General features: G+C 39.0%; 1 protein-coding gene across 5 annotated transcripts in view; it reads right to left on the bottom strand.

Moving 5' to 3' along the window:
• CNKSR2 (connector enhancer of kinase suppressor of Ras 2) overlaps nucleotides 1-22542 on the bottom strand; it is a 205222-nt gene that overhangs the window by 163411 nt on the left and 19269 nt on the right. For all 5 annotated transcript variants that reach the window (XM_066313957.1, XM_066313958.1, XM_066313959.1 and 2 more), the window contains exon 2: nucleotides 5325-5488. In XM_066313957.1, coding sequence (XP_066170054.1) covers nucleotides 5325-5488 — 164 coding nt within the window. The remainder of the gene's footprint in view (nucleotides 1-5324; nucleotides 5489-22542) is intronic.

Below are 22542 nucleotides of genomic sequence, written 5' to 3'. Positions count from 1 at the left end.
AATCACTCCCACCTAAACAAGTATGTAGGATCCATAACTGATTCTTGAGGCCGATGGGAAGAAGGATGTTCACCCTTTGCATACAGATATATTTTACTGCCTTTGGCACACCATGGGGTTTACTGCAGTTCTGGGTAAAAGATTTGCTAACACATTTTCAATGTGATCTATATGAGCCATCAGAAACTCTTTATCTCCTTAGCTTTATTGATCTGGTGATGGACTTCAGGATTTCCTGCACTGCAGTTAGGTTAGCTCAGGCTGAGGACAGGGAGCCATATGATATCTGATATATGATATATAAGCAGAACTTTTACTTGCCAAAAGCAATAGTGAAAAGGGTAAGTAATTTTTCTGCTATGGGCATTGAGAACACTAACAGTAAATTCTACCTTCAGTACATATAAATCTCCCTTCTGAAATTAAGCCTTCCTCATTTAGCACCATAATGTTAAGTCTAATATTCACTGTTACTGACAAAACAGTTTTAAGATCTGACTAGTGATAAGTGCAAAGGAAAGTATTTCTGTGAGAGAAATGGCAGGAAGATGAAATCCAGATAAAAGGCATAACTCTTAAGTGGAATCAAATCATTCATGAGTAAAGTAGGTGTATTTTTTACATTCATTTACATATGAATGTTCTGTGTTAGTGGTAAATGAAAAGTAATTTCACGATATTAGTGCACACCAATGTTTTCTCTGCCAAATAATAATGCTATTTCATCTGCTGAAATCTTCTAGCTTTACAGATTCAAATACAGTGTGCAATAAATTGCTGTGCAATCATAGCAGATTTAACTAACTAGCATGAAACTAGCACTGAAACCAGTATGCTCTATAAAGCAAAATATTTTTAACCAAACTCTATTCTACACAAATGAAGATTCCCTGAAGAATTATTTTGCAAATTCACAGGGATTTCATAAGCTTTTTGTTAATAAAAAACTTCAAAGCTTCCAAAAATTATTTGTGAAGCTTTCCAAATATTCAAATAGTCTTATAAAAGTATTTTCAAATATTTCAAATATTCTTATAACAACGTATTTCTTACTTTAGGATCTCTGCTTAAAAAATATTGCCAAAATCAATTTTAGCAAATTCTTAAACTAATTTAATCTTCATGCAACCAAAAACCCCTGATATTTGGGAGGGAAAAAAAGAAAAAAAGTGATCTCCATGTGGCATCTCATTTATCAAGTCATCGTGGTAAACTAGATCATTTTCTTTAAGATGGAAAAAGCCATGTTTGGCTGTGCAGTCTTCAGTCTTTGTGTTGTCTAGGCTGCATGTAGTGTTTTCTGGGAAAAAATGGTCATACCCAGTTTTGGTAAATGAAACTCCATCTCTTGACAGATGACGGAAAAAGGATTATGTAATTTCTCTACTTTCTTCAGGCCAGTTATGTAGAGCAGGAGTTACAAACCCCCCTGATGCACTCTGAACGTGATGGCTGGAATTAATCTGATGGCATCATCTAAGTCATTTGTTCTTAATTATGCATTTTTCTTTTCATAAGCACCATCTCCTTTTTTCTCAATTTACTTTCTACTGGCATTGTTCATTCACATTCAGTTTTTCAGGCAACCAACAAAGAAACAAGCCTCCTCACATTTTGTGTGTGGATAAAGTCTGCTACACTGTTGTTTGTTCAATAATTAGATGAAAAGCAATGTTACACTAGGATCATTGTCATAGGCATACTGAAAAGGATCATGTTGAGGCTAAGAGCCCAATGGTAATTGTTAGAACTGATGAACAAGTGTATATTTTATTACCTGGTAATAGTGGAGAAACATGGCACTCAACTCAGTAGTTTCTCCTGTATCTAGAGCTGGACAAAAAAAAGTTTTGTCAATTGTTTTGGGCAATTTTGTTAGTATGAATAAAGTGTCTGTCCACATCAAGTAAAAATCTACCTGTTGACACCACCAGTGTGATTGCATGCCTCAATTTAAACAAAAGGATAAGAACAGGAAATTTGTCCTGCTGGAAATAAAGTAATGCTACCAGCATTTATCCATCATGGTGGCTTCCCAAGGTTTGTAACCTTGAAAAACATGAGACAAACTCTTAGCAGCAACAAAATACCATCACAGACCTCACTACTTATTTCTTCTGAGTACAGAGAACATTTCCTTTATCATGCCCTTTCTGACATATGGATTTTGTAAAACACAAAGCTGCACCGAGGCATAATAATCTATTGAACATGCTCCCACCTTCCCAGTCTGAAGGAGAGAGGGAAGAGACAAACTACCTTAGTTAGATTGCCTGCCCTCTCCCAGAGCATGTTCAGCTCCAGTGATGGTATGCAGGATGTACAGCCCCACCCTTACCAGCAAGCATTACCTGTAACAGCAGTATCAGCTGGGAAAAAACTTTATTCATCCTTCCCTGAAGCACCACAGGAAAAGAAAACCTGTGAATAGCATCCTCTGAACACTTGCTCCGCTGTCAAGCCCACAGTATGGCAGGCTGGCAGCCAAGAGAGACTCTACTAAAGATGGATAGCACAGGCCACCATTTGTCCTCTGATCAGCTCACAAACACTGGAGGATCCATTTGTTGCAAGTGCTGGTGACAGGAGGCGAATAATGTGAGAGACCATAGCCAGCCACCCACCCACCTTCTGTATAAAAACCATAAAGAACATCCTTTAAATAGTGCTATCAACCATCACTGGCTCCCAGCTATTACTGTGGCAGTTTGTGTGTTTAGCACAGTTCAGCAGCCCCACTCACAGGTCCCCTGCACTCCCCATGCCAGCCAGATATGCTTGCTCAGGCTCTCCACCCTCCCTGTAAGCAAAGGTAGCCCCTGAACTACAAGCAGCTGGTTTGCTGTTTGCCGTATCCACAGCTGCCAGGGAACCGCAAGCAGAAGTTTATCCCAAAAAATACTGGGAAGGGGTAGCAGGAATAAAATAAATCAGCAACCAACATTGCAGAAGCTTTCCTAAGTGACAGCATCTCTGCTGGAAAACTCTTCCCTATAGAGTGGGATCAGAGATGAATGGTGGGAGGAATTCTGTCTCCTCAGTTGTCCTCAATGCTAAAAATTGTTCAGGTGGTCACTCACAAACTCAGAAAAAAAAGGAAGGAGAAGCAGAAGTGACAATCTTTTTGTTTTTTAATAATTACTTTTAAATCAATCGGGGTCTTCCCTTGCAAGGCATAATTAACTTTACTATTCATAGCTCATCATTCCACCCATCATCTCCAGCATCCAAAGAGATGTTAACTCATTTGGATCATATATTTGTAACTCATGCTAAGTTCTATAATGAAACCTCTGTCAAACTCTAGTGAAGCAGAAAAAAAAAATCAGATAATTAAAAAAACAAACTTGCATAGCCACTATCTGAATTAGCAGACATCCTACATTGGAGCATCATAGGCTTAATTTTCTCCTAAACAATACAGCTAATATTAGAGTCAAATCAGAAGAAAACGTAAGCCCTACCCAGGATAGACACTCATAGATGCCACAAAGAAAGAAAAGCCTGTAAGTATAGGACCAGCCCAGCCAAATGGATTGCCTCTGAATTAAATTTTCTAAGAGGTTTATCTGATTGGTGAACAATAAATTCAAATTAAGTCCACTAAAATCAATATAACAATAACATTTTGTATCCCCGAGGAGCCATCAGGAGCCAACTGTGAGACTGAAAAAACCTCGTCTCAAATTAGAAACTGCAATCTGAACTCATGCCACTGTGTTTTAGCAATGTGTTTTAGCAATTTTCTTTAAGATAAACTCAGAAAAGCAGAAAGTACTGTATGTGCAACAAGAAACAGGAAAGGAGAGATTTGCTGCATGCATTTAAGATGCAGTGTTAGCCTTTGCTAGAAATTCCTTATTTTATATTCAAGTTAGTTCCATACACTTTTGCCTAAGATAAAGGAGCTACAAGTTGTGTTTGTTTGTCTGAAGATTATATCTGTAATTACATATTGGGGAAAAAAGAAATTTCAGCTAATAAACAAGGGGCTTTTTTCTGTAAAAGCAATTTATTTTTCAAAGAGCCACAATTTGTTTCTCTGTGTGACTGTGAAAAACTGCCATTTTTTCCCCCTAACTTAGACTTTATCCTTCTCAGTTAACTAAAGTATTTTCTTGTTTTCTTTTGCACTGTCTGATAAAAGAAGTACTTTGTGAATAACAGCTTTTTTGCCCCCTTCTATATCAGTAGCATTTTTTCAGATTGCAACTTTCTTATTTAAAACACAAATTGATGAGTTAACTTATTGCACTGACTCACATTGCAATGTTACTAGAAACAGTATTCTATAGAAGATAATCTGTGCTTAAAATCAAATGTTTTCCTGTATGAAAAAAGCTTTTTCACTTTTTTTTAAAATTTTTGGGTATATTTTTTTTCCACTCTCTCTTTTTCATTACACTTCACAATACCCCAAAAATGCAACAATAAGGTATTCAGGAAAGCTGCTCCATATGGAGAACCGACAGGCCCTTCTGAAGAGCCTTTCAGCCTACAGTCTTTGATTGCCTCTCCAAGGATTCAGCTTTCTTAAAAGCTCCTTCTGAGGCTTAAAAAACAGTATGTACTAAAAACCCACTAAACACCACCTTAGGCACTGAAGTACATCTTAACAGAGCTATTCACAATCCTTTCCACAGTGGAGAATGCAGTGTGCCCAATCTATCACTAATCTTTACAGACAGACACCAGGAGTTCATAAGGAGGGTGAAGTCAGCGCCACAGCCCTCACTGAGCAGATAATCCTAGTTATGCACGACATGACCTGACTGAAAAGACCATTACCAAACTCCTTGCATATGCTCCATCAAAAATTTATATATTATTTATATGTAAGATAATTATTTCAGTATTTAATCCTTTCTACTGTGAAATACAAGCAGCTCTGTTTCATCAGGCTCAAAAAATCATCTAAAACATAATTTGTATGAAAGAACCCATGAAGAATGACATGGTTAATATCAAAAACATTTTGTTTGTAAAGGGCAACCAACACTCAATTATTCCATTCACATATATGACTATTTTACATTCCAAACAAAACACAGTCTATTTTCTTTGTCATTTCAGATAAACTTACTCTATAAAGACAGACATGTAGGCCCTAAATCTCTGATACCAGTTTATTTACCAAACATCATGCTATCAATAGATTTTTCCCTGCATCTTGCCTCTGGTTTAAAATGCTAAAGTGTTCATACATTACAAATCAGGAGTTTCTTGAGCTGCTTACATAAGTCTTTAGGACTAACAATTCAAATACAGAAAGTGTGAATATGCAAACACTGTTCAACCCTCCCCATTTGCCCCAAGAAGTTTACCAGTGCACAGAGTAAGTCTACTGCTTCCAAGATAAGCTCCTGATGGCCAATTCGCGTGACTCCAAGATCTTCCAGTTCCTGATGAGTAATTCGTAATAGCTGGTCACCACTAATCTTCTCTCTCTCAAAGTTCTTTATATATTGCTGCAGGCAATCATCAAGACCTGTAACAAAAGGACAGGGAAGATAGAAGTTAGCAATATTTTTGTACCCTAGTAGCAAGTAAAACTGGCCAAAAATTAAGCCAGCAAAGGATGCTTGTCCTATCTTTAAGAGAAGTATTTTAACATTAAAAAAAAAACTTTGTTACCCAGAAACCTTAAGATTTGAAGAGCTATGGCAGCCATGACCTTTTTTACCTGTGGACAATACCTACTGCTCCTGAACCCTGAACAAAGCCCTGAATTCTTGCAGTTTACTGTGCTATGAATGTCAATCCGGCAGCCCCTAATAACAGGTATGTCAGGGATGCCTCCACCACATCTGGAAGGGGAGAGGAGAAAAGGGAACAATGGAACATGCAGTCAAACCCAAAGAGGCAGTGCACCACAGTACACCACAGTATCCCTTCCATTCCAAGGTCATTCACATACTGCTGGGTCACCTGAAAGTTCACCAATCATGCCAGCCTCTAAAACAAGCTGCAAAGAGCTCTAGAGAACAAGAAAGGCAGTAGCACTGCAAATGCAAAAACAGGGCCCTAACTGCAGCAGTACATCCAGCTCAATGTACCACAAAGAGAACCTGTAAGGAGTGACAGTACACAAACGAGCATGAAAAGCCACCCAAGAGCTGGCTACACTTCTCAGAATACAGTAATCAGGGAGGAGAAACAGGCCCATTATGCCAAAAAACATGCTACAAAGTCACGCAGCACATTTGCTCAAGACATGGCTGAATGCAGGGTGGTACAGGTCCTGCTTTGGAGGGCATCCATATTTCTACCTTCTCTGTTTGATTGTGAGTCAACACCATGCAGCTGACCAGACACTTTCACCTGGAGCAAAGAGTATTGCAGAATGTGAGAGAATCCATCACCCATCTCTTGCCCATCAATCTCTGCCCAAGAGAGCCAGGCAGTCCAGGGAAGCTCTGCAGCATGTGCACTCATGTACCAAGAGGATACATGTAAGTAAGACTCTTGGTTATTTGCTGGTCCATTTAACACTTCTGTCTGAATATTTTACAATGGATCAACATGACTGCTACCAAGCAACAGGACTTGACAAAGCTCTGAATGCATTAATTTTGCTGATTCTTGAGAGATACCACCTTTCTGAAAAATGTCTTCAAACAATCCCTAATAGTGAAAAGACACCTGCTCATTAGACTGGAAGAAACCAAGAACATTCTTACTTGCTAATCAAAATATCAAAAAAATGTGGAATACATGGAAATAATACATGGAAATACATGGAAAATAAAACATTGATCTGACTGCTGAGCCCCAGTTATCTTGTAAGAACCCTGGTATACAATATAAAGCTTCTCTGAAACTGGTTTTGTTGCATTTTTGGTTCTCATTTGCGCCTCTCAGGGTGTAGCCACACCTCTGAAGAAACTCACAGGAGGAACATGCTGGTGCTTCAGGCATGGATGCCCCAGTACCAGGCCAGCTTGTTGTTCCTGGCCAGCTCAGCCTTTGGGCAAGAGTCACCCAAACTCTGCCCCTGCTACACCAGCACAACATTCATAGGGCTTTAACCTTCAGAATTCACATACTGAAACTAAACCACACACAAACGTGCTGTAAAAGAAGGGTTCCAGTATCAAGACACAGGAGAAAGTCCTCAGTTCCAGTGGACTTCAACAATATCCTTCCAGAGCCTGCTGCCTGACTTTCTGCCTCCAAAACAAAGCCACCTAAAAGTCTAGATAATCAAGCACTTGAGGCTATTGCCTTAATTTCATTGCTCTTTCCAATCAAATAGTTATCTCAAGCCATTCTTCAGGAAAGAAATCTTAAAAGGACCAGAGAGGTCGCCACCACAGGCAACTGCTCAGATCAGCTCAGCTCTTCAGAGCATGGTGTCAGTATACACCAAAGTTGGGGGGTTGATCCCTGTACAGACCAGTCTCTTAAGAGCTGGACTTCATGATCTTTGTGGGCCCCTTCCAACTCAGAATACTCTGTGATTTTGTGACAGGGTAAAAATTGAGCTGTCAGGGAAGATGACCAGCCTGGCTGAACAGAGAGCTTTGACCGGAACTCAGGAAAAAGAGAGAGTTTATGACCTTTTGCAGAAGAGGCAGTAAACTTAGGAGGACTACAGGGATGTCATGAGGTTATACAGGGAGAAAATTAGAAAGACCAAAGCTCAGCTAGAACTTCATTGGGCCAGTGCCATAAAAGACAAAAGTAAGTGTTCCTATAAATACATGAGCAATTAAAGGAGAGCCACAGAGAATCTTCAGCCTTTATTGGATGTGGGGAGAAACACAGTGATGAAGAATGAAGAAAAGACCAAGGTACTTAGTGTCTGCTTTGCCTCAGCCTTGAATAAGAAAACCAGTTGTTCTCTAGGGACCCAGGCACCTGAGCTAGAAGACAGAGATGGGATGAGGAGCAGAATGAAGCCTCCATAATCCATGGGGAAATGGTCAGTGACCAATTACATTACTTAGACAAACGTCTGTGGGGCTAGATGGGATCCACCCAAGGGTACTGAGGGGGCTGGTGGAAGTGCTCACTGAGCCACTTTACACCAAACACCAGCAGTCCTGGCTAACTGGAGAGGTTCCAGTTGACTGCAGCTCAGCAAAGGTGATGTCCACCTCCAAGAAGTGCTGCAAGGAGAATCTGGGCAACCATAGACCTTCCAGTCTGAACTCATGCCAGGAAAGGTCATGGAACAGCTCTTGTTGAGAGCAATCACATGGCACATACAGGACAACTGGGAGATCAGGCCCAGCCAGCATAGATTTAGAAAAGGCAGGTTCTGCTTTACCAATCTGAGCTCCTTCTGTGACAGAGTGACTTAGCAATGAGGGAAAAACTGTGATACTGTTTACATAGACATCAGTAGAGTCCTTTACATCATTTCCCATGGCATTTTCCTGGAAAAACTGGCTATCCATGGCTTGGATGGGTGCGCTCTTGGCTGGGTATAAAACTGGCTGGATGACTGGGCTCTGGGATCGAGTTAATCCAGCTGGTGGCTGGTCACAAGTGATGTTCCTTGGGGTTCAGTGTTGAGGCCAGCCCTTTTAAAAATCTTTATTGATGATATGCATGAGGGGCTCAGTGTACTTCTGCTCTTCCTGAACTTAAGACCCACACTGGTCACACAGACTGCTGAACGAGAATAACATTAAAAGAATTAACGTCATCAGGCATAAAAAATTAATTACCAGTTAAGGCACTAGCAACACAAATCCAGAATAAGACATGACAGATGCATTTAATAAACAGTTACTGACACACAACTCTACGTAAAGGCAGTAGTCTTCCTCCTCCTGTCACCTAAGTATTTTTGTCATTCAGATGTAATCTAGATGGATGTATGTAGTTCCTACAGGGTGAGAAAAAACTTTAAGAGAACAGAAGTCTTACTGACAATTGTTTGACTCACCAATTTCATAAAAACTACAGCCAGGAAACAACAAAATAATTTAATCATATACTGAATGACATTTTCAGAATAGCTTGCCACAAATACGTCTCCTTATTCCCTAAACATCCTTTTCAAGTAATTTATTTCTGTCATTTTATTTCTAAATTAAAGAACAGCTCTTTTTTTTGTAAACAAAACTGTGCACAGATGATGATGATGATAATAACATTAATACAAAAAGAGCAGCATTCCTCTCCCACACCTTTTGCCTCCAAAGCCACAACACATCCAGACAGTCGTTGCTGCCTTCAAATCAACAAGAGGGGAGTTGCAGGGAACAAGCATTCCCAGCTGATGATGCCATTAACTTGGGACAGGACAAGATGTACCAAAAAAACATCAGGTGCCTGGAGAGGAAGCTAAATGAAAATAACATCATCTTAAGAATACTGTCTTCTCCTAATCTCCTGCAAGTCCAATATCCACCCAACCTCAACGCAGCTAGCCATTTTTCTAGCTGCCAAGGGCTGCTCTGCTTCTTCTCCACTGTCATATTGAGAGGACATCACCCAATCCCCATACCACAGCAATTCCAACAAATAACTCAGACTGATGAGCTACTCCACGTTCCTGGCCATTCTGGGTGAGATTAAGGTTATAGAGTATCCAGCAGTCAGGGATGTTTCAGGAAGTCCAAAAGCCATGCTCATGATTACATTCTGGATGTGTAAGGCCCCAGAGTATATCAAAACCAAGTTCTGTGATGTCAGTACACAAGTAACAGTCTTATACTCAACAACTCTGCTCCCCATCCTTAATAACGGCAAAATTTTTCAGGTATACGTAAAGGCAGAGGTGTCTTAGTAGTAAGAGGGGGAGAGTGTGACACTCATCCTCCTAAACTGTATGATCATAGTCCTCTTCCTTTTAAGCCTCCTCTTTAAAGTAAACTATAATATTTTTTTTTTCTTGAAATATTCTTGGTCCTGAGCTCCAGCAGTAACACTGACCTCCAATGATTTCAACTACTCAAGAAAGACTCCTCTGCCTCACATGCTTTCCACCTGAGCTTATCAACTATGGAGTCTGGCAATACTGTCCAGATCCCATTACACACTCATTACCTGGCCCACTTGATTCATGTCCACAAGAGCATTTAAGATGTTAATACACTGCCCATCTTTGTTAGCTGGTGTATACACGAGGTGTTATGTACACAGATGGACAATTCTGGGTATGGACAGAAAAGGAAAACTCTTTACACTAAGTCTCAAGCAAGCTCTACCTCACCTGTGGGATTAAATACATAAAACCAGCAAGAAAATAAAAAAAGCTCCTCAAAAAGAAACTGTGCAGAAGACTCAATACTTTAGACATTAAAAAAAAACCCTCAAAAACTTCTCTAGAAAAGCTTCTTTTGCAAGCAGGACATACTGGAGCTGTTTTTTTTTCTCAACTTTGTCATCGAGTTCTACCTTGCATAGGCCTAGAGTTCATCAAATCATTAACAATTTTTGACAGTCCACAGATGCAAATCAAACAGATTTCTACGTTTCTTTTATTACAACAGCGTCATAGAAACTGATTTTTTTTTTTCATTTTTTTACTCAAATGATTATCTGGAATAAGACTAGACTGCAAGATCCAGCACGATCCTCCAGAGAAATCTTCCATGCTCACAGTCTCCTAACTTCATGATCATTCTGAGGTATTGTCTTATTTTGATGAGTGTAACAGGTCATCTTTTGAAACAAGCTAACCAACAAACTGCCCTGTAATTCAGTGCCACAACATGTTATGCACATCTCTGGCAACTGAAACTCAAATAAGCCTCTCCATAAAATATGTTCTGACTTTCTGATCTTAGTCTGCTCCTCCTCTGCAAGCAGTACAGGCTTTTCTCCCACCTTTAAGAGACTAAACAATATTAATATAGGCTTTTTTCCATGGCTAGATCTGAATTAAAAATCAACTGCACAGATACCGTTCTAAAACCAGATGTAACTAGATGGACTATTCTTCCCCAAACTGGCAGTAAAAGATTTTTTCTTCAAGGCTGGGAAACTACAGCGGAAATAAAAGACCTTCTGTCCTTACCAGGCACCTTTTCAGTTTGGGTTAAGGAAATGATGATGAACATTACGGGTTTAACTATCATACTTGAAACTTTGACAAGGGAGTGTATTTTTCTACTCCCCTGGTTATCAGAGTGAGGACACAAACTGGCAACTTCCCTGAGCAAGTCCTTGTCCTGTAAACACAGCACTTACTGAAAAGCAGTAACATACAAACAATACATGGAATAATTTTAAATGGGAAGGAAAGGCACATAGTTTTATTTAAAAAAAAAAAGACACGTCTAGGGATCTGTCTTTTTTCTTTAAATATAAGGCAAACAAATTTTCTTTCAAACTGAACAGAAGGACTACCTGAACTCCATCAGCTTTTATACCTTAACAAACACAAATTTAAGCAACAGACTGTAGCACAGAATTTACCAAGCCAAAAAAAGAAAAGTAGGCTAGTATTTAATATAAACTGGATGTGCATATACGTAGCACTATCCAATGCCTTTTCATATTGCAAACTATTATTTGAAATATTTTTACTTAAACTAGCATGATGGCAGTGATATCTCAAAAGCTGCAGTTGTTTTATCTCTGCTCAGTATTAAATATGCATTAAATTTAAGCCAAGTATTCTTAGGGACTGACCACCTTTGAGACTGCACATTGGTCTACATATGTTTCAAACTTGAAAGCTCTGCTGAGCTCCTGATAACTTAAAACACACATTTTGCTATGACATATGCACTTGTGCCTAGGCTTTACTAATCTAGGGCCGATTGGCTATTAGCCTATTCGCTTTAATTGTACAAAAATACAAGCTTTAGTTATACCAAAAAGGAGAGAACCAAGCAGAAAACTACTCCCTCTCTTCCACCTCCACCAAGAGAGCTGTTCCTGGGCACAGACACTGCTGGCAGGCCACAGCAGGCAATTGCCCCCAATCACATTGTCTCCCCAGAACCAGAGCACGAGAGGCAAGACTAGGAAAAGCCATTTTCCCCCACAGTCTGTACGTGGGAGACGGGCATTTGGAAATTCTCCACGCCCCTCAGTCTTAATGTCACCACAGAAACCAGAGGCGACCCAAGCCAGCCCCTTCCCCACCCGAGAGGCAAAGACAATTCTCCTCTGCCCACGGAAGGGATGCTCACAGAAGGGATGCTCACTGCTTCAGGGTCTTCAGCACCTCCTGGGTTTCATATGTGACAAACAGATGTCACAGTTATTAGTGCCAGAAGACAGCGCAAAGAACAGAACGTTTTAAGTGTCGTGGATGGCAAATGCCTACTGTGAACAGGATAGCTGCAAAAAATAATGCCCCATCCCAGAGGAGCACTGTAGGAAGGATGTTCAATGAACCACCAGAAGCAGCTTTCAGTACAGATTGAAAAAAACATTATGAAACTGGAACATTTGAAACTGGAAAAAATAAACCCCAACACATTAGTTGCAGGCAGATTAAGGAATGGGTATTGGATTAATGTAAAAAAGAATTGCCAAATGCCTTGATTACAGCAGTATTTGCAAAAGAGCTGGAGAATCATTTTGTGCACTGTTTATCTGTAATTTGAGGTGAAAGTCCTCTAACTGCAAAACCTACATGTCCCTCACTCTATAAAATTATTCTGTCTCTCCCTCCCTTCTCCTCCTCTCTATGACTATAGCAGAGTAAAATAAAATTCCAAAAGCATTAAAGAGAACATTAAAAATTACCAAGAACATCCAAATAATTACTCCTTCAAGCATAACATGTACTCATAGAATATAGTATAAGATTACATGTTTTCTATGTGCAGTTTAGTTTAGATGTATTTTTCACTACGAATTTTCAAATGTTCAGTCAAAACATTGGCTGAAAGGTACTGCTAACTAAAAACTATTTTAGATAATGAAAGAGAAACTCAATTCAAAAACCCACTTTATACTCACTGGGTACATACTACTACATCCAGAAAAGCGTGTTAAGTTTGTAAAATGAAGAACTCAAAAGAGAGATGTGAACACAAAAAGCATCAACATAACTCAAATTCAGCCTCTCAACTTGTTCTTCTTAAGGTCCTTTCCAGGAAAAGGACCTGTGGTTGGTCAGTGGAAGGCCACAAGCAAGCAAGGAGATGGCATTACACTGGGCAAGAATCTGAAAGGGTGTAGTTGTCATAGCAATGGATCGAAACAGCAGTCTGAGATGAAAGATGCACTGTCTCAAACCACTATGAATTCTGCAATTAAAATTTAAATCCTGCTCAAGGAATCCAACTTAGAAGGATCTGTTATTTCTGTGCCTACAGATATACTCTCTTTTTTGGGATTGCACTCTTATGAGACCTGGATATATTAATTGCATTACCATGTGAGCAATACATGGTAATTTTGTTCATCAGAAAATGGCAGAAATATCAAGACTGTGGATCACACGTGGCTCATCAAAAGCTCTACTTTACAATGAACTTCACATTGACCAATTTTAAAAGTGTTTTACTGAAGAAAGAAAACTAAAAGAGACAAGAAAAACAAAAAATGTACATTTAGGACTAATTACAAGCATGACTTAAAGAAATACAAGACCAAACTGGGTGTTATGTCCCATAGGGCTTATGTTAATAAAATCAGTTAGACTACTTATCATCAGTGCTTATTATGGCAATCTAGACTTGTTAATTACAAGAATAATATCCACAGCATTCTGTTTAGCTGTTCATAAATGCAATCATTCATATTTCTCTGTGTACTTTTTTCCACCATTATGCCCATCTGTATAGCAAAGCCAAATCTTTACACTACCACATACTAGTTTTGCAAAGTATTTAAAATCTTAAAACATGGATAACAGTGCAACAAGCAATGTCAAGCTTTATTTCTATGAAATTCAAGGACTAGTATCCCTGATTATCAATATTGTTCTCAATGTAAGGGGTTGTAATTATTGTTATATTTAGGACTTTTATTATTGGATTACAACGAACACATTGTTCAACTACAGCTGTGGCCTTTACACACGAGAAATGCTGAAGTGTGTGAAAAGCTTGTGTAGCTGATAATGGCAGCAGAAATCTCTTTGACAGTGGAAGGGAGAGGAGCCAAACAACCCACAGCATCATTACATATCAGGAATCCCTCAAATGAAGCAAAATCAAAGGAACATATTCACTTACCCCTGATAAACACAACACCCAACTGCAGGGGCCTAGGACAGCCCCAGTGGGGATGGGATGAGAAAGTGTGCATTCACTTTCATAATAAAAGGTATAAAATGACAGCTTTTTAAGTTCAGTGTTAGAAGTTCAGCCCAATAAGGGAGGCATCTTGAGATAAACTGGAAATATCTGATCCAAACCAAGAAGTTCTCCAAAAAGCTGTCCAAGCATTATTAAGATTATAAAGCCTGAATGAAATACTCCCCTAAAATTTCAAAGAGGAAATTACATTATTTTTTCTTACTTAACTCTATGCCCTTATGATTTTTGGAGCAGCTTTGACAACAGGAATGTACCATCAGAGCTTTGCAAAAAGCAAGAGGCAAAAGTGACACTGGTACTTTACATGTAATAACATATTTCTATGATCCAGGCTTCTGATTTTTAAGAATCCAGACAGTCTACTCTTATTCAGGGTCCCATAATGCCAGAGACTGAACAAAGTAACATACAAGGAGACATGGCCCTGACTCAAGAAGCTCAATATACTTCTCTTTTCCCAAGAAATTAATGCTGGCTAGCTAATAAAGGCAAATCCCTCAACGGGTACTTTTATTTCTATTCTGTTTCACATTGCAGTTTTCATACTCTCACAATGATTCTCCTCACTCTTTACATGTACTTTAGCTTGCAGAGTACCTCAGGAAAGGGAAATCTCCTTGGGTCCAATCAATGTTTAACTTCTTCCTAAAAGTACCATGTTTCTGCTCCAATTATCACAAGTAAACTAGAATACATTGCAGCTATCTTAGCATATAGGGATTTTTCAACCACCACTATAAAATTAGGGATCTAAATACCATTAATTAACACTTATTTGATTTCTTTCATTAAATGTTAAAGTATCGAATGCTACCATTTTTCTTCTCTAGAATGACTCCTTGTACAACAGCTGTCTGCATCATGATCACTGTAGGGATTTGATGCTTCCTAAAAATTTGCTACCACAGATCCAACTATAAGGAGTAACTTTATTACTAATTGGATGCCCCTGCAAAGAAAGCAACACACGAACGAGCACAACAATAAGTTATTCTCAGCACTGTCCTTTTGACTTTAGAGTTTCTGAAGGCTAGAACAAAGGAAATTTATAAGATTAAAGCACAGCTTATCCTCAAACATACAATATTCTGGTAGCAGCACACAAAGAGGCTGCACCACTGGTTTACACAGGAAAAACAACTGTCCCTCTAATAGCAGCATGTGGCTTTTTAATCTCTCTAGCAAGCACTGAGCACTAATGGCATTAAAACAGGCTGAAGTGAGGACCACCAGGCTCAAGCCCACCACCAACACAGAGGTGCCAGAACTGGAAAGGACCAAAGCAAACCAGCCCTCCATCTGTCCCAGCCCTGGGCTACAGCTGCACATCTCTAAGCACAACTGCACTAATGTGCAGCACCTTCCCCCAAAAAACTCTGTGCCACGTAGCAACAACAAGCTATCAAATTCCCCTGTACTACTGTAAGCATTGAAATGCAACCACCATATTCCCTAAGGATGGCAGGCTTTGTCTAAATAGGTGTGGTATTGGCTTCTTCAACAGTTTAGAAGGGGCTAAGTCTGAAACACTCCCTGAGGACTTAAGATACAAAAGTCTTAATTTTCCATGGCTTTTCACTGTCTCCCATGGTTATTTGCAGCTGTGCTTCACACCATACAACTATAGAAAGCGTAAAGCCATCCAATGTGCAAGCATACACCAGGCAGGACAGGAGGGAAAGTTTCTTCAAACTCTGAGTGAACTCCCTCCCATTCATTTTTCCTTCTTGCAACGCCCATGCAATTCCCAGGCTTGAAGCTCTTTAAAATGAGTTCACACAACTCAGCACAGTGTGAGACTTGGGATGGTTTTAGAGTTGTGGGCAGAAAAAGCTGTGTATCCCCCCGCACGACAAAGAAACATCTGTAACTTAAAACTACTGGTCAAATACTTCGATATGCGTAGGAGTGTCTTCACAAAGAAAGGGAAAGCTATACTCCTAATATTCATCACTTCACACACAATGTCTCAGTAACCATCCCACACCTCTGGAAAACATAAATGAATCATATATTAAGGGGAAAAAACAACTATAATATGTTAGACAGTCAGAAGATGTTTATGTAAGCCAGGCACACCCCTGACATTAGTCAAGTAAGTAAATAAGTACTGGTTGTTCTTTCAAATGCCTTCAAAGTGTTTGCATTTTTAAAGCATGCTCTGGAGCAGCCACCTGAAACACACTGTTGTTGTTACACAACGAGCCCTCCTCTCCTTCCTCCCTCACATGGACTAATATATGCTATTATGCAAAATAGTCAGATAGCCCCTCCACAGTCTTTATTAGAGGTTTTTCACCATGAAAACCAGCTTTGCTGCCAAGAATTTATTATGCCAGACGGCATCCTTTTGGCACAAGCTGGAACACTGCGTCCCCAAAGAAATAATACAACAGTTGTTAAAGATTTCCTTTACCTCTTTGCTTTACACTGTCTCCCACCCACTGGAGAAATCTGCTAATGGTTCAAATAAGGCTTCAAGATTTATTTGGTGATGTCCTCACAGAGGGTCTGTGGTTTTCATACAGCCCAGCAGCATGGTTAAAAGCAAACCAGTTGATTTTGCAAGGGGAGCAATTCTACAGTTTTGCTACACTTACACTGAACCTCTCTCTGTGGAGCAACAGGAGACAAGATGCTAGGTTTGGTTGGGAGTGCTTATACAATTACTTCCTCCATGCTTTGAATTACTCTTCCTCCCCTTACATTTGATTTTCCTTCCATCATTCAGCATTCATTGGCTCTATCTGTCTCCTCTCAGGAAGGATTTCAGAATTAAGCGAGAACCATAATGACATCAACCATAATTGGACAGAATATGTTCAAATTACTTTACAAACAGTCCTGTAAGTACAACTTTATTACATTCTGATATGCACAGATATGTTAAGTGAAAACATTTTGGTTTTAAACTTCTTGGCTAACACAATCTGCTTCTAACTCTATCCAAAGCAGAGAGCTTTACATAAGAGAATAGGCAAGAATAACTTTACATGTGTGCTCTTCTCCACTCTTCCTCTTGCTCATTAATAGGAAAAAAATACTCCTTCATGTAAAATCTACAACATGGACTGCAAGCTTGTTAAGTGGAAGTGCAAACCACACAACTTGATAATGGCAAAATATATCTGTTGGGTTTTTATTTTCTTTAGCAATATGCTTTTCAAAATAATGTTGTCAGTTTTGCCAAGGTTGTAAATACATTAAAATATTAAAAAAAAATTTGCAGTTGAAATGACAAGCTAAACTGCACTTTAGTTAGTTCCTCATTTTACATAATCACTTGCTTGTACAACTTATCCATATGAGCAAAAAGCTGTAACTAGGAATTAGTCCCTTCAAAGACTGAATTAATCTAGAGTGACTTATTAGTCTCTTTCAAGTCATGTCAATGTTATATCCCCAGGAAAGAGAAATGAACGTTCGCATGGAAAGTAACATGTTGCACACACAAAAATAATAACAATTTATTTTTAACTGTTGACTACATAGCACTAAATTAATGGTATGAAATCTATCCCTAAACTTCCTTCCCAAAGACAGGATTAGGTACTTCATTAAATTACAGTATTACACACTAAATACATTTGTACAAAATGCTGCCATTTAGTGCTACTAACATTTTATAAATGGACATATATACAGACACATTTACTTTGCTAATTCAGAGGCCTAATGCTGGGAAATCCAATGAATAACCTGAAATTCCCACACTTTCCACTCTTGCAGGCAACACTGACAACTGTCTGTGGGGAGGTGGAAGATGCACCCCGCATGCAGCCTCCCAAGCAATTCACATAGAGAATACCAGGAACATCACAGAAAACACACTGCCACTGAGAGCTCTACTTGTACAGAGCCCTCCAGAAGGCAGCACAAGGTACAGTGATGTTCTGCTGCATTTCTTTTAGCTGTCCTGACAAAAAGCCTCGCCCCAAGGCATGTGGAAGTCATGGGAAACAACCGAAGCTGAGGTCCAACTGCAGCAATAGTTTACTGTTGCCACGGCTTGTCAGATAGAAGGAAAACAAAAAACACTCAAACAAACAAAAAACAAACAGGTGAAATTTTACCACGGACATAATTCTGAGGTTGTGTCTCCTTTCTGTGATCTTCATTCTGTATTCTGCAATAACCCTGGCTAGTAGAACTAAATTCTTGCATCAGTCAGCATGGGATAAAGTACACCAATATTACAGATATTCCTGCCCATTTCCACAAGACATCAGCAGGAGGTTTATGATAAGTGCTGTTTAGCATTTCCTCTGCTAGCTGGATATAGCCAACTGCAGTATTCTTCCTGGTCTTGCTCCATTATCTCCTGCCCATTTAAGCATTATATATATTGAAAAGTGATAAAAGAGCAGTATAAAAAATCCTATGTATTTTGTTAGCACCTCATCCTTACCTAATCAAAAACCAGGAAAATAAAAAATCAGAGAAAAACAAAAACAAAAAGGTCAAAAAAATCCCCTGAATTTTCACTCTGCTGAGTTTAATAGGACTTTCTATATGCATTCATTTTTCTACTGTATGAGACATTCCTTCTCCATATTTATCTTTTAAAACACACTTCAGACTGAAGGTTGAACAGATATAATTTCAAGTACTTGTAAAACTTGAGTGAATGAGTTATTAATTACTAGTTTGATGTTACTTCTGGTCGACTTTGCATACCTTCCTACTAGTTGCTAATAAGTGAAATTACTGTCCCTGTTACCTGCCACAAACTCCTCCAGACTCACTGAAAAATAACATTCTGAGTGAGACTTAGAGTGGGAGTTTTTTTGAAAAACAGAGGACATCTTTATTTCCAAATATGAAACTTATGATCTGTGTTTCTCTAAGGTATGAAACACAAAATTCCGCCATCATTTCCAAGTCCAAATCATGTATCTATCAGCTGTATTCTGATTTTGCACTGCATCACATACATCCTAGTTCTTGGGTTTTACTTCATCCCCCCATTAAGAAACAGTAATACCTTAAAACTTTCCATTCTTTTAGAATGCCTTTCCTAACTTGAACTATTTCAGAAATAACAGGGCTTTTAAAAATAAAGCATGCATCAAGTTAAGCTCTGGTAGAGAGGAAATGACAATTCTAATGCCTATATAGATAAGATGCAGTTCTCCTCATGATAGGTTTTGCTCTGATGAAGTTCCCTTCAGAGCTGGTTCTCTGCACAACAGCCAGTTTCAGAACTGTCATAGGTAGAGAAGAAGAAAACTGAAAGAGTATCTGACACTTTATACTAACAGATTACTATCAAAATTTCAGCAAGTTATTGGTATAGCTTTGAAAAGAACATGCTGATTTTTGGGACAGTACTTTTTAACCAGCAAATGAACCCCAAATGTTAGGATGGAACTATGGGCAGAAAGACACTGCAGACTTCTGACTAGAGTGGTTTTGCAAGGCACTGCTCCATCACCTCAGGCAGCCTTTCCTGCAGCCAGTTAACAGGACTCATCCCTGTAGACCACTGCCTTCTAGCCAGTTGTCATGTTTTCAGCTGAAACTGCAGCATTTTCATCTGCAGCCACAAAAGAAGTACCACGGTTTCTGCACAGCAATTAGAAATTAGTTGGCAACACCTGAGCACCAGCGATGTGATCCTTAATAAATAAGAAACTGTAACACTTCTTTAAATATCTTGCCACAATATTGTGATCGTAAGACTATGTGGCCAACCTGCGGTTACCATCAGACACAGATAATAAAATCTTAACCACACACAAGATTTTTTCAAAAACCTTAAGTGCCATCTTCAGCAGATGGGTACAGAGATCCTCTTCGGATTTCCATTGGGAGAACCCATCTTACCACTGAGCTAGAGGCTGCATAAAGACCAGGCAAGCTCTACCAATATCAGCAATCACTCTCATTTATTTCTTTCCCAGCACCATCACCAGCAAAAATTCTCCTCAGTACATCTGTTACTCTCCCAGCCCAATCCACTCCTCTTCTTTAGCTCCTCCTTGTAATCTTTGCACCTAAATAGGAATGGAAAAAACATTTTATCGAAGCACCCCTTTTACATCCTTTTCTCTCCCTGCCAAGCTCCAAGATCAGCATCTCCTGCAGCATGCAGCTTTCCTAAGTGGCAGGAGCTGCACAGCAGACTGACAAGAGCCTCAAAGATTTAGCTGCTGCATGAGAGCTGCTGCTGACATTAGCAAAGCCTTCCAGAAGGGCATTACTAGTTTCACCTCACTGATGTCACTTGGAAAATCCGTGACTAGCAACAGAGGTATCAAAAGACATCTTCCAAATTCCAAGCTGGCAATATTGTGGTGCACTAGAACCAGAGAGAAAACTGTGTTTATTCTACATAAAAATTCAAACTGTGAGCAATATGTAGGGATGCTCCCTCCATGTCAGGAGAACTGCACCTTCACCATTTGCAGACAGAATTATATAAGCCAGTCTTTGACAGGCAGAGCAGTGCTTTGACCTCCAAGTATTCAACAGGAGATGCCGTTAATGAAATAATTTTAACCCAAATCCCTGAGGTAGGAAGTGGTTCGCTAACATGTGTCTCACAAAGTCTGAGCACCACACTACTGCTGGGACCCTCTTCTCTGATACAACTTGACACTTCAGTCATATGTTAAGCTCTGAAGCATCTGTTTCATAATAAACTGTTATATGCTTGCCAAAAACTGAAGCACTGTGTTTTCTGATGAGTACTACTAAGTTGCAAGCCATAATTTAATACTCATCTGACATTGATGGTGACCCAACATTTAATGGAGCTTAATGCTCTTCTGATGCCACTGATTAAATTATTGCTCAGTAGTCCAGTTTCATAATCTACAATTTGCAAGGAAGCAAGACAGATATACAGGCACTGTCTCCTCTCACATCAGTTTACTGGCAGGGAAAGGTTCCCTAATAGAAGTTAAAGGTAAGTACACCACAGTGCATCATTCGTCAGTCAGCACAGAATTCTGTTCAGATGCTTTAAGCCAATTATATTATTATGAAAAAGTGAAGCATGAAGTATTCCCAAGCACAAGGGGAAAATATGGGTAAAAGCCTTGACCCAGCATGTGCAATGACTTCATAAAGTCCTGAGCACTGTCCAGGAAATTCATTCCTCTGGCCAACAGGAGTTTCTATTCATTTTCTCCCCACTAGGTTGTTTAACAGTTTGGTCACCGCTTAGGCACAGCTGTGCAAACAATCTTTCAGTGTTTGGCTTGATGCTATTGAATTCCATCCCAAAATGTCTCTCCTCTTCTTTCTGTGCACAGGATGAGGAAGGCTAGTTTGGACACAAAGGATTAGAGGCTTTCACAGCCAAACTTAAATAATTAGATCCTAAAATTTTTGAGTTTTGAAAGGATTTTACCAAGTAAATTAGCAAGCTTAAATGTATATCTAAGACAGGTGGTAGCAATTGCACTTTCTAAGTGCTCTCAAAGTTTATTCCCATCTTGAGGACAAAAAAAAACTATGTGAATGCCTAAACATTTTAAAACAATTAAAAGCAATTTTAAAAAAGCAATGAGAAAGCAATGTTTTTAAAATGCCTTGGATGAGAACAACTAGAAAATATTTATGAGGTTACAGGCATAAAAAACAACAAATGCTTTTTTTTTTAGCTTCCCAGAAAGTAAACCCTTCATCCCAGATAAAACAAGAGGTCCTTACTAGTACAAGAGCAATTTTACGTGACTATTCATTATTACATTAGTTTCAGAGCTACTGCCAATCCAGAAACATGCCACCCTCAATAAAATAACTAAGGAACAACTATATTCAAACTGAATAGTAGATGCTAGCACAAATGCAGAATTAAATCTAAAGAAATAAAGTTAAAATCAGAAAATTCCCAGAGTAAGCTTTTGGAGGTATACATACTAGAGCTACACTGTAGTTCTCAAATATGGGCTTCATTTCTGAGACCATCCATGAATTTTACTTCGAGACAGTGAATACTCCTACTGAAATTAAAGCAGATCACACTAATATTTTATGTAAGTGTGAGCTTGCACATCTTCTTAGGTGATGAAGCTTTACTTCTAGCAGAAAGTTATGGGGTTACTCATGTTCTAATAATTTCATTGATATTACTGAAGGAATATATATATCAGACTATGTATGTCCTTTACAGTCTCTCTCAGAAAATAATATCATTACCTTAGAATATTGTGAAAATCTCAAAAGCATCTGCATTTGGATATATTTTCAAAAAGTCTTCCCATTAAACACACTGTACTAGACAGTGTTAAATTACAGAATATATTTCAAAATTAATTCTGATACAGTTTTACACAACCATAAGGCCTACTGACCTTTTCCTTCATTTTAGCTTTAATACTGGCCAAGTAATTAAATTCTAACTTTTTAT

Source organism: Sylvia atricapilla, chromosome 2 (genome assembly GCF_009819655.1).
Source record: "Sylvia atricapilla isolate bSylAtr1 chromosome 2, bSylAtr1.pri, whole genome shotgun sequence".
NCBI lineage: Eukaryota > Metazoa > Chordata > Aves > Passeriformes > Sylviidae > Sylvia > Sylvia atricapilla.
The sequence above is the reverse complement of the archived record's forward strand: the minus strand, read 5'-3'. Positions and strand labels throughout refer to the sequence as shown.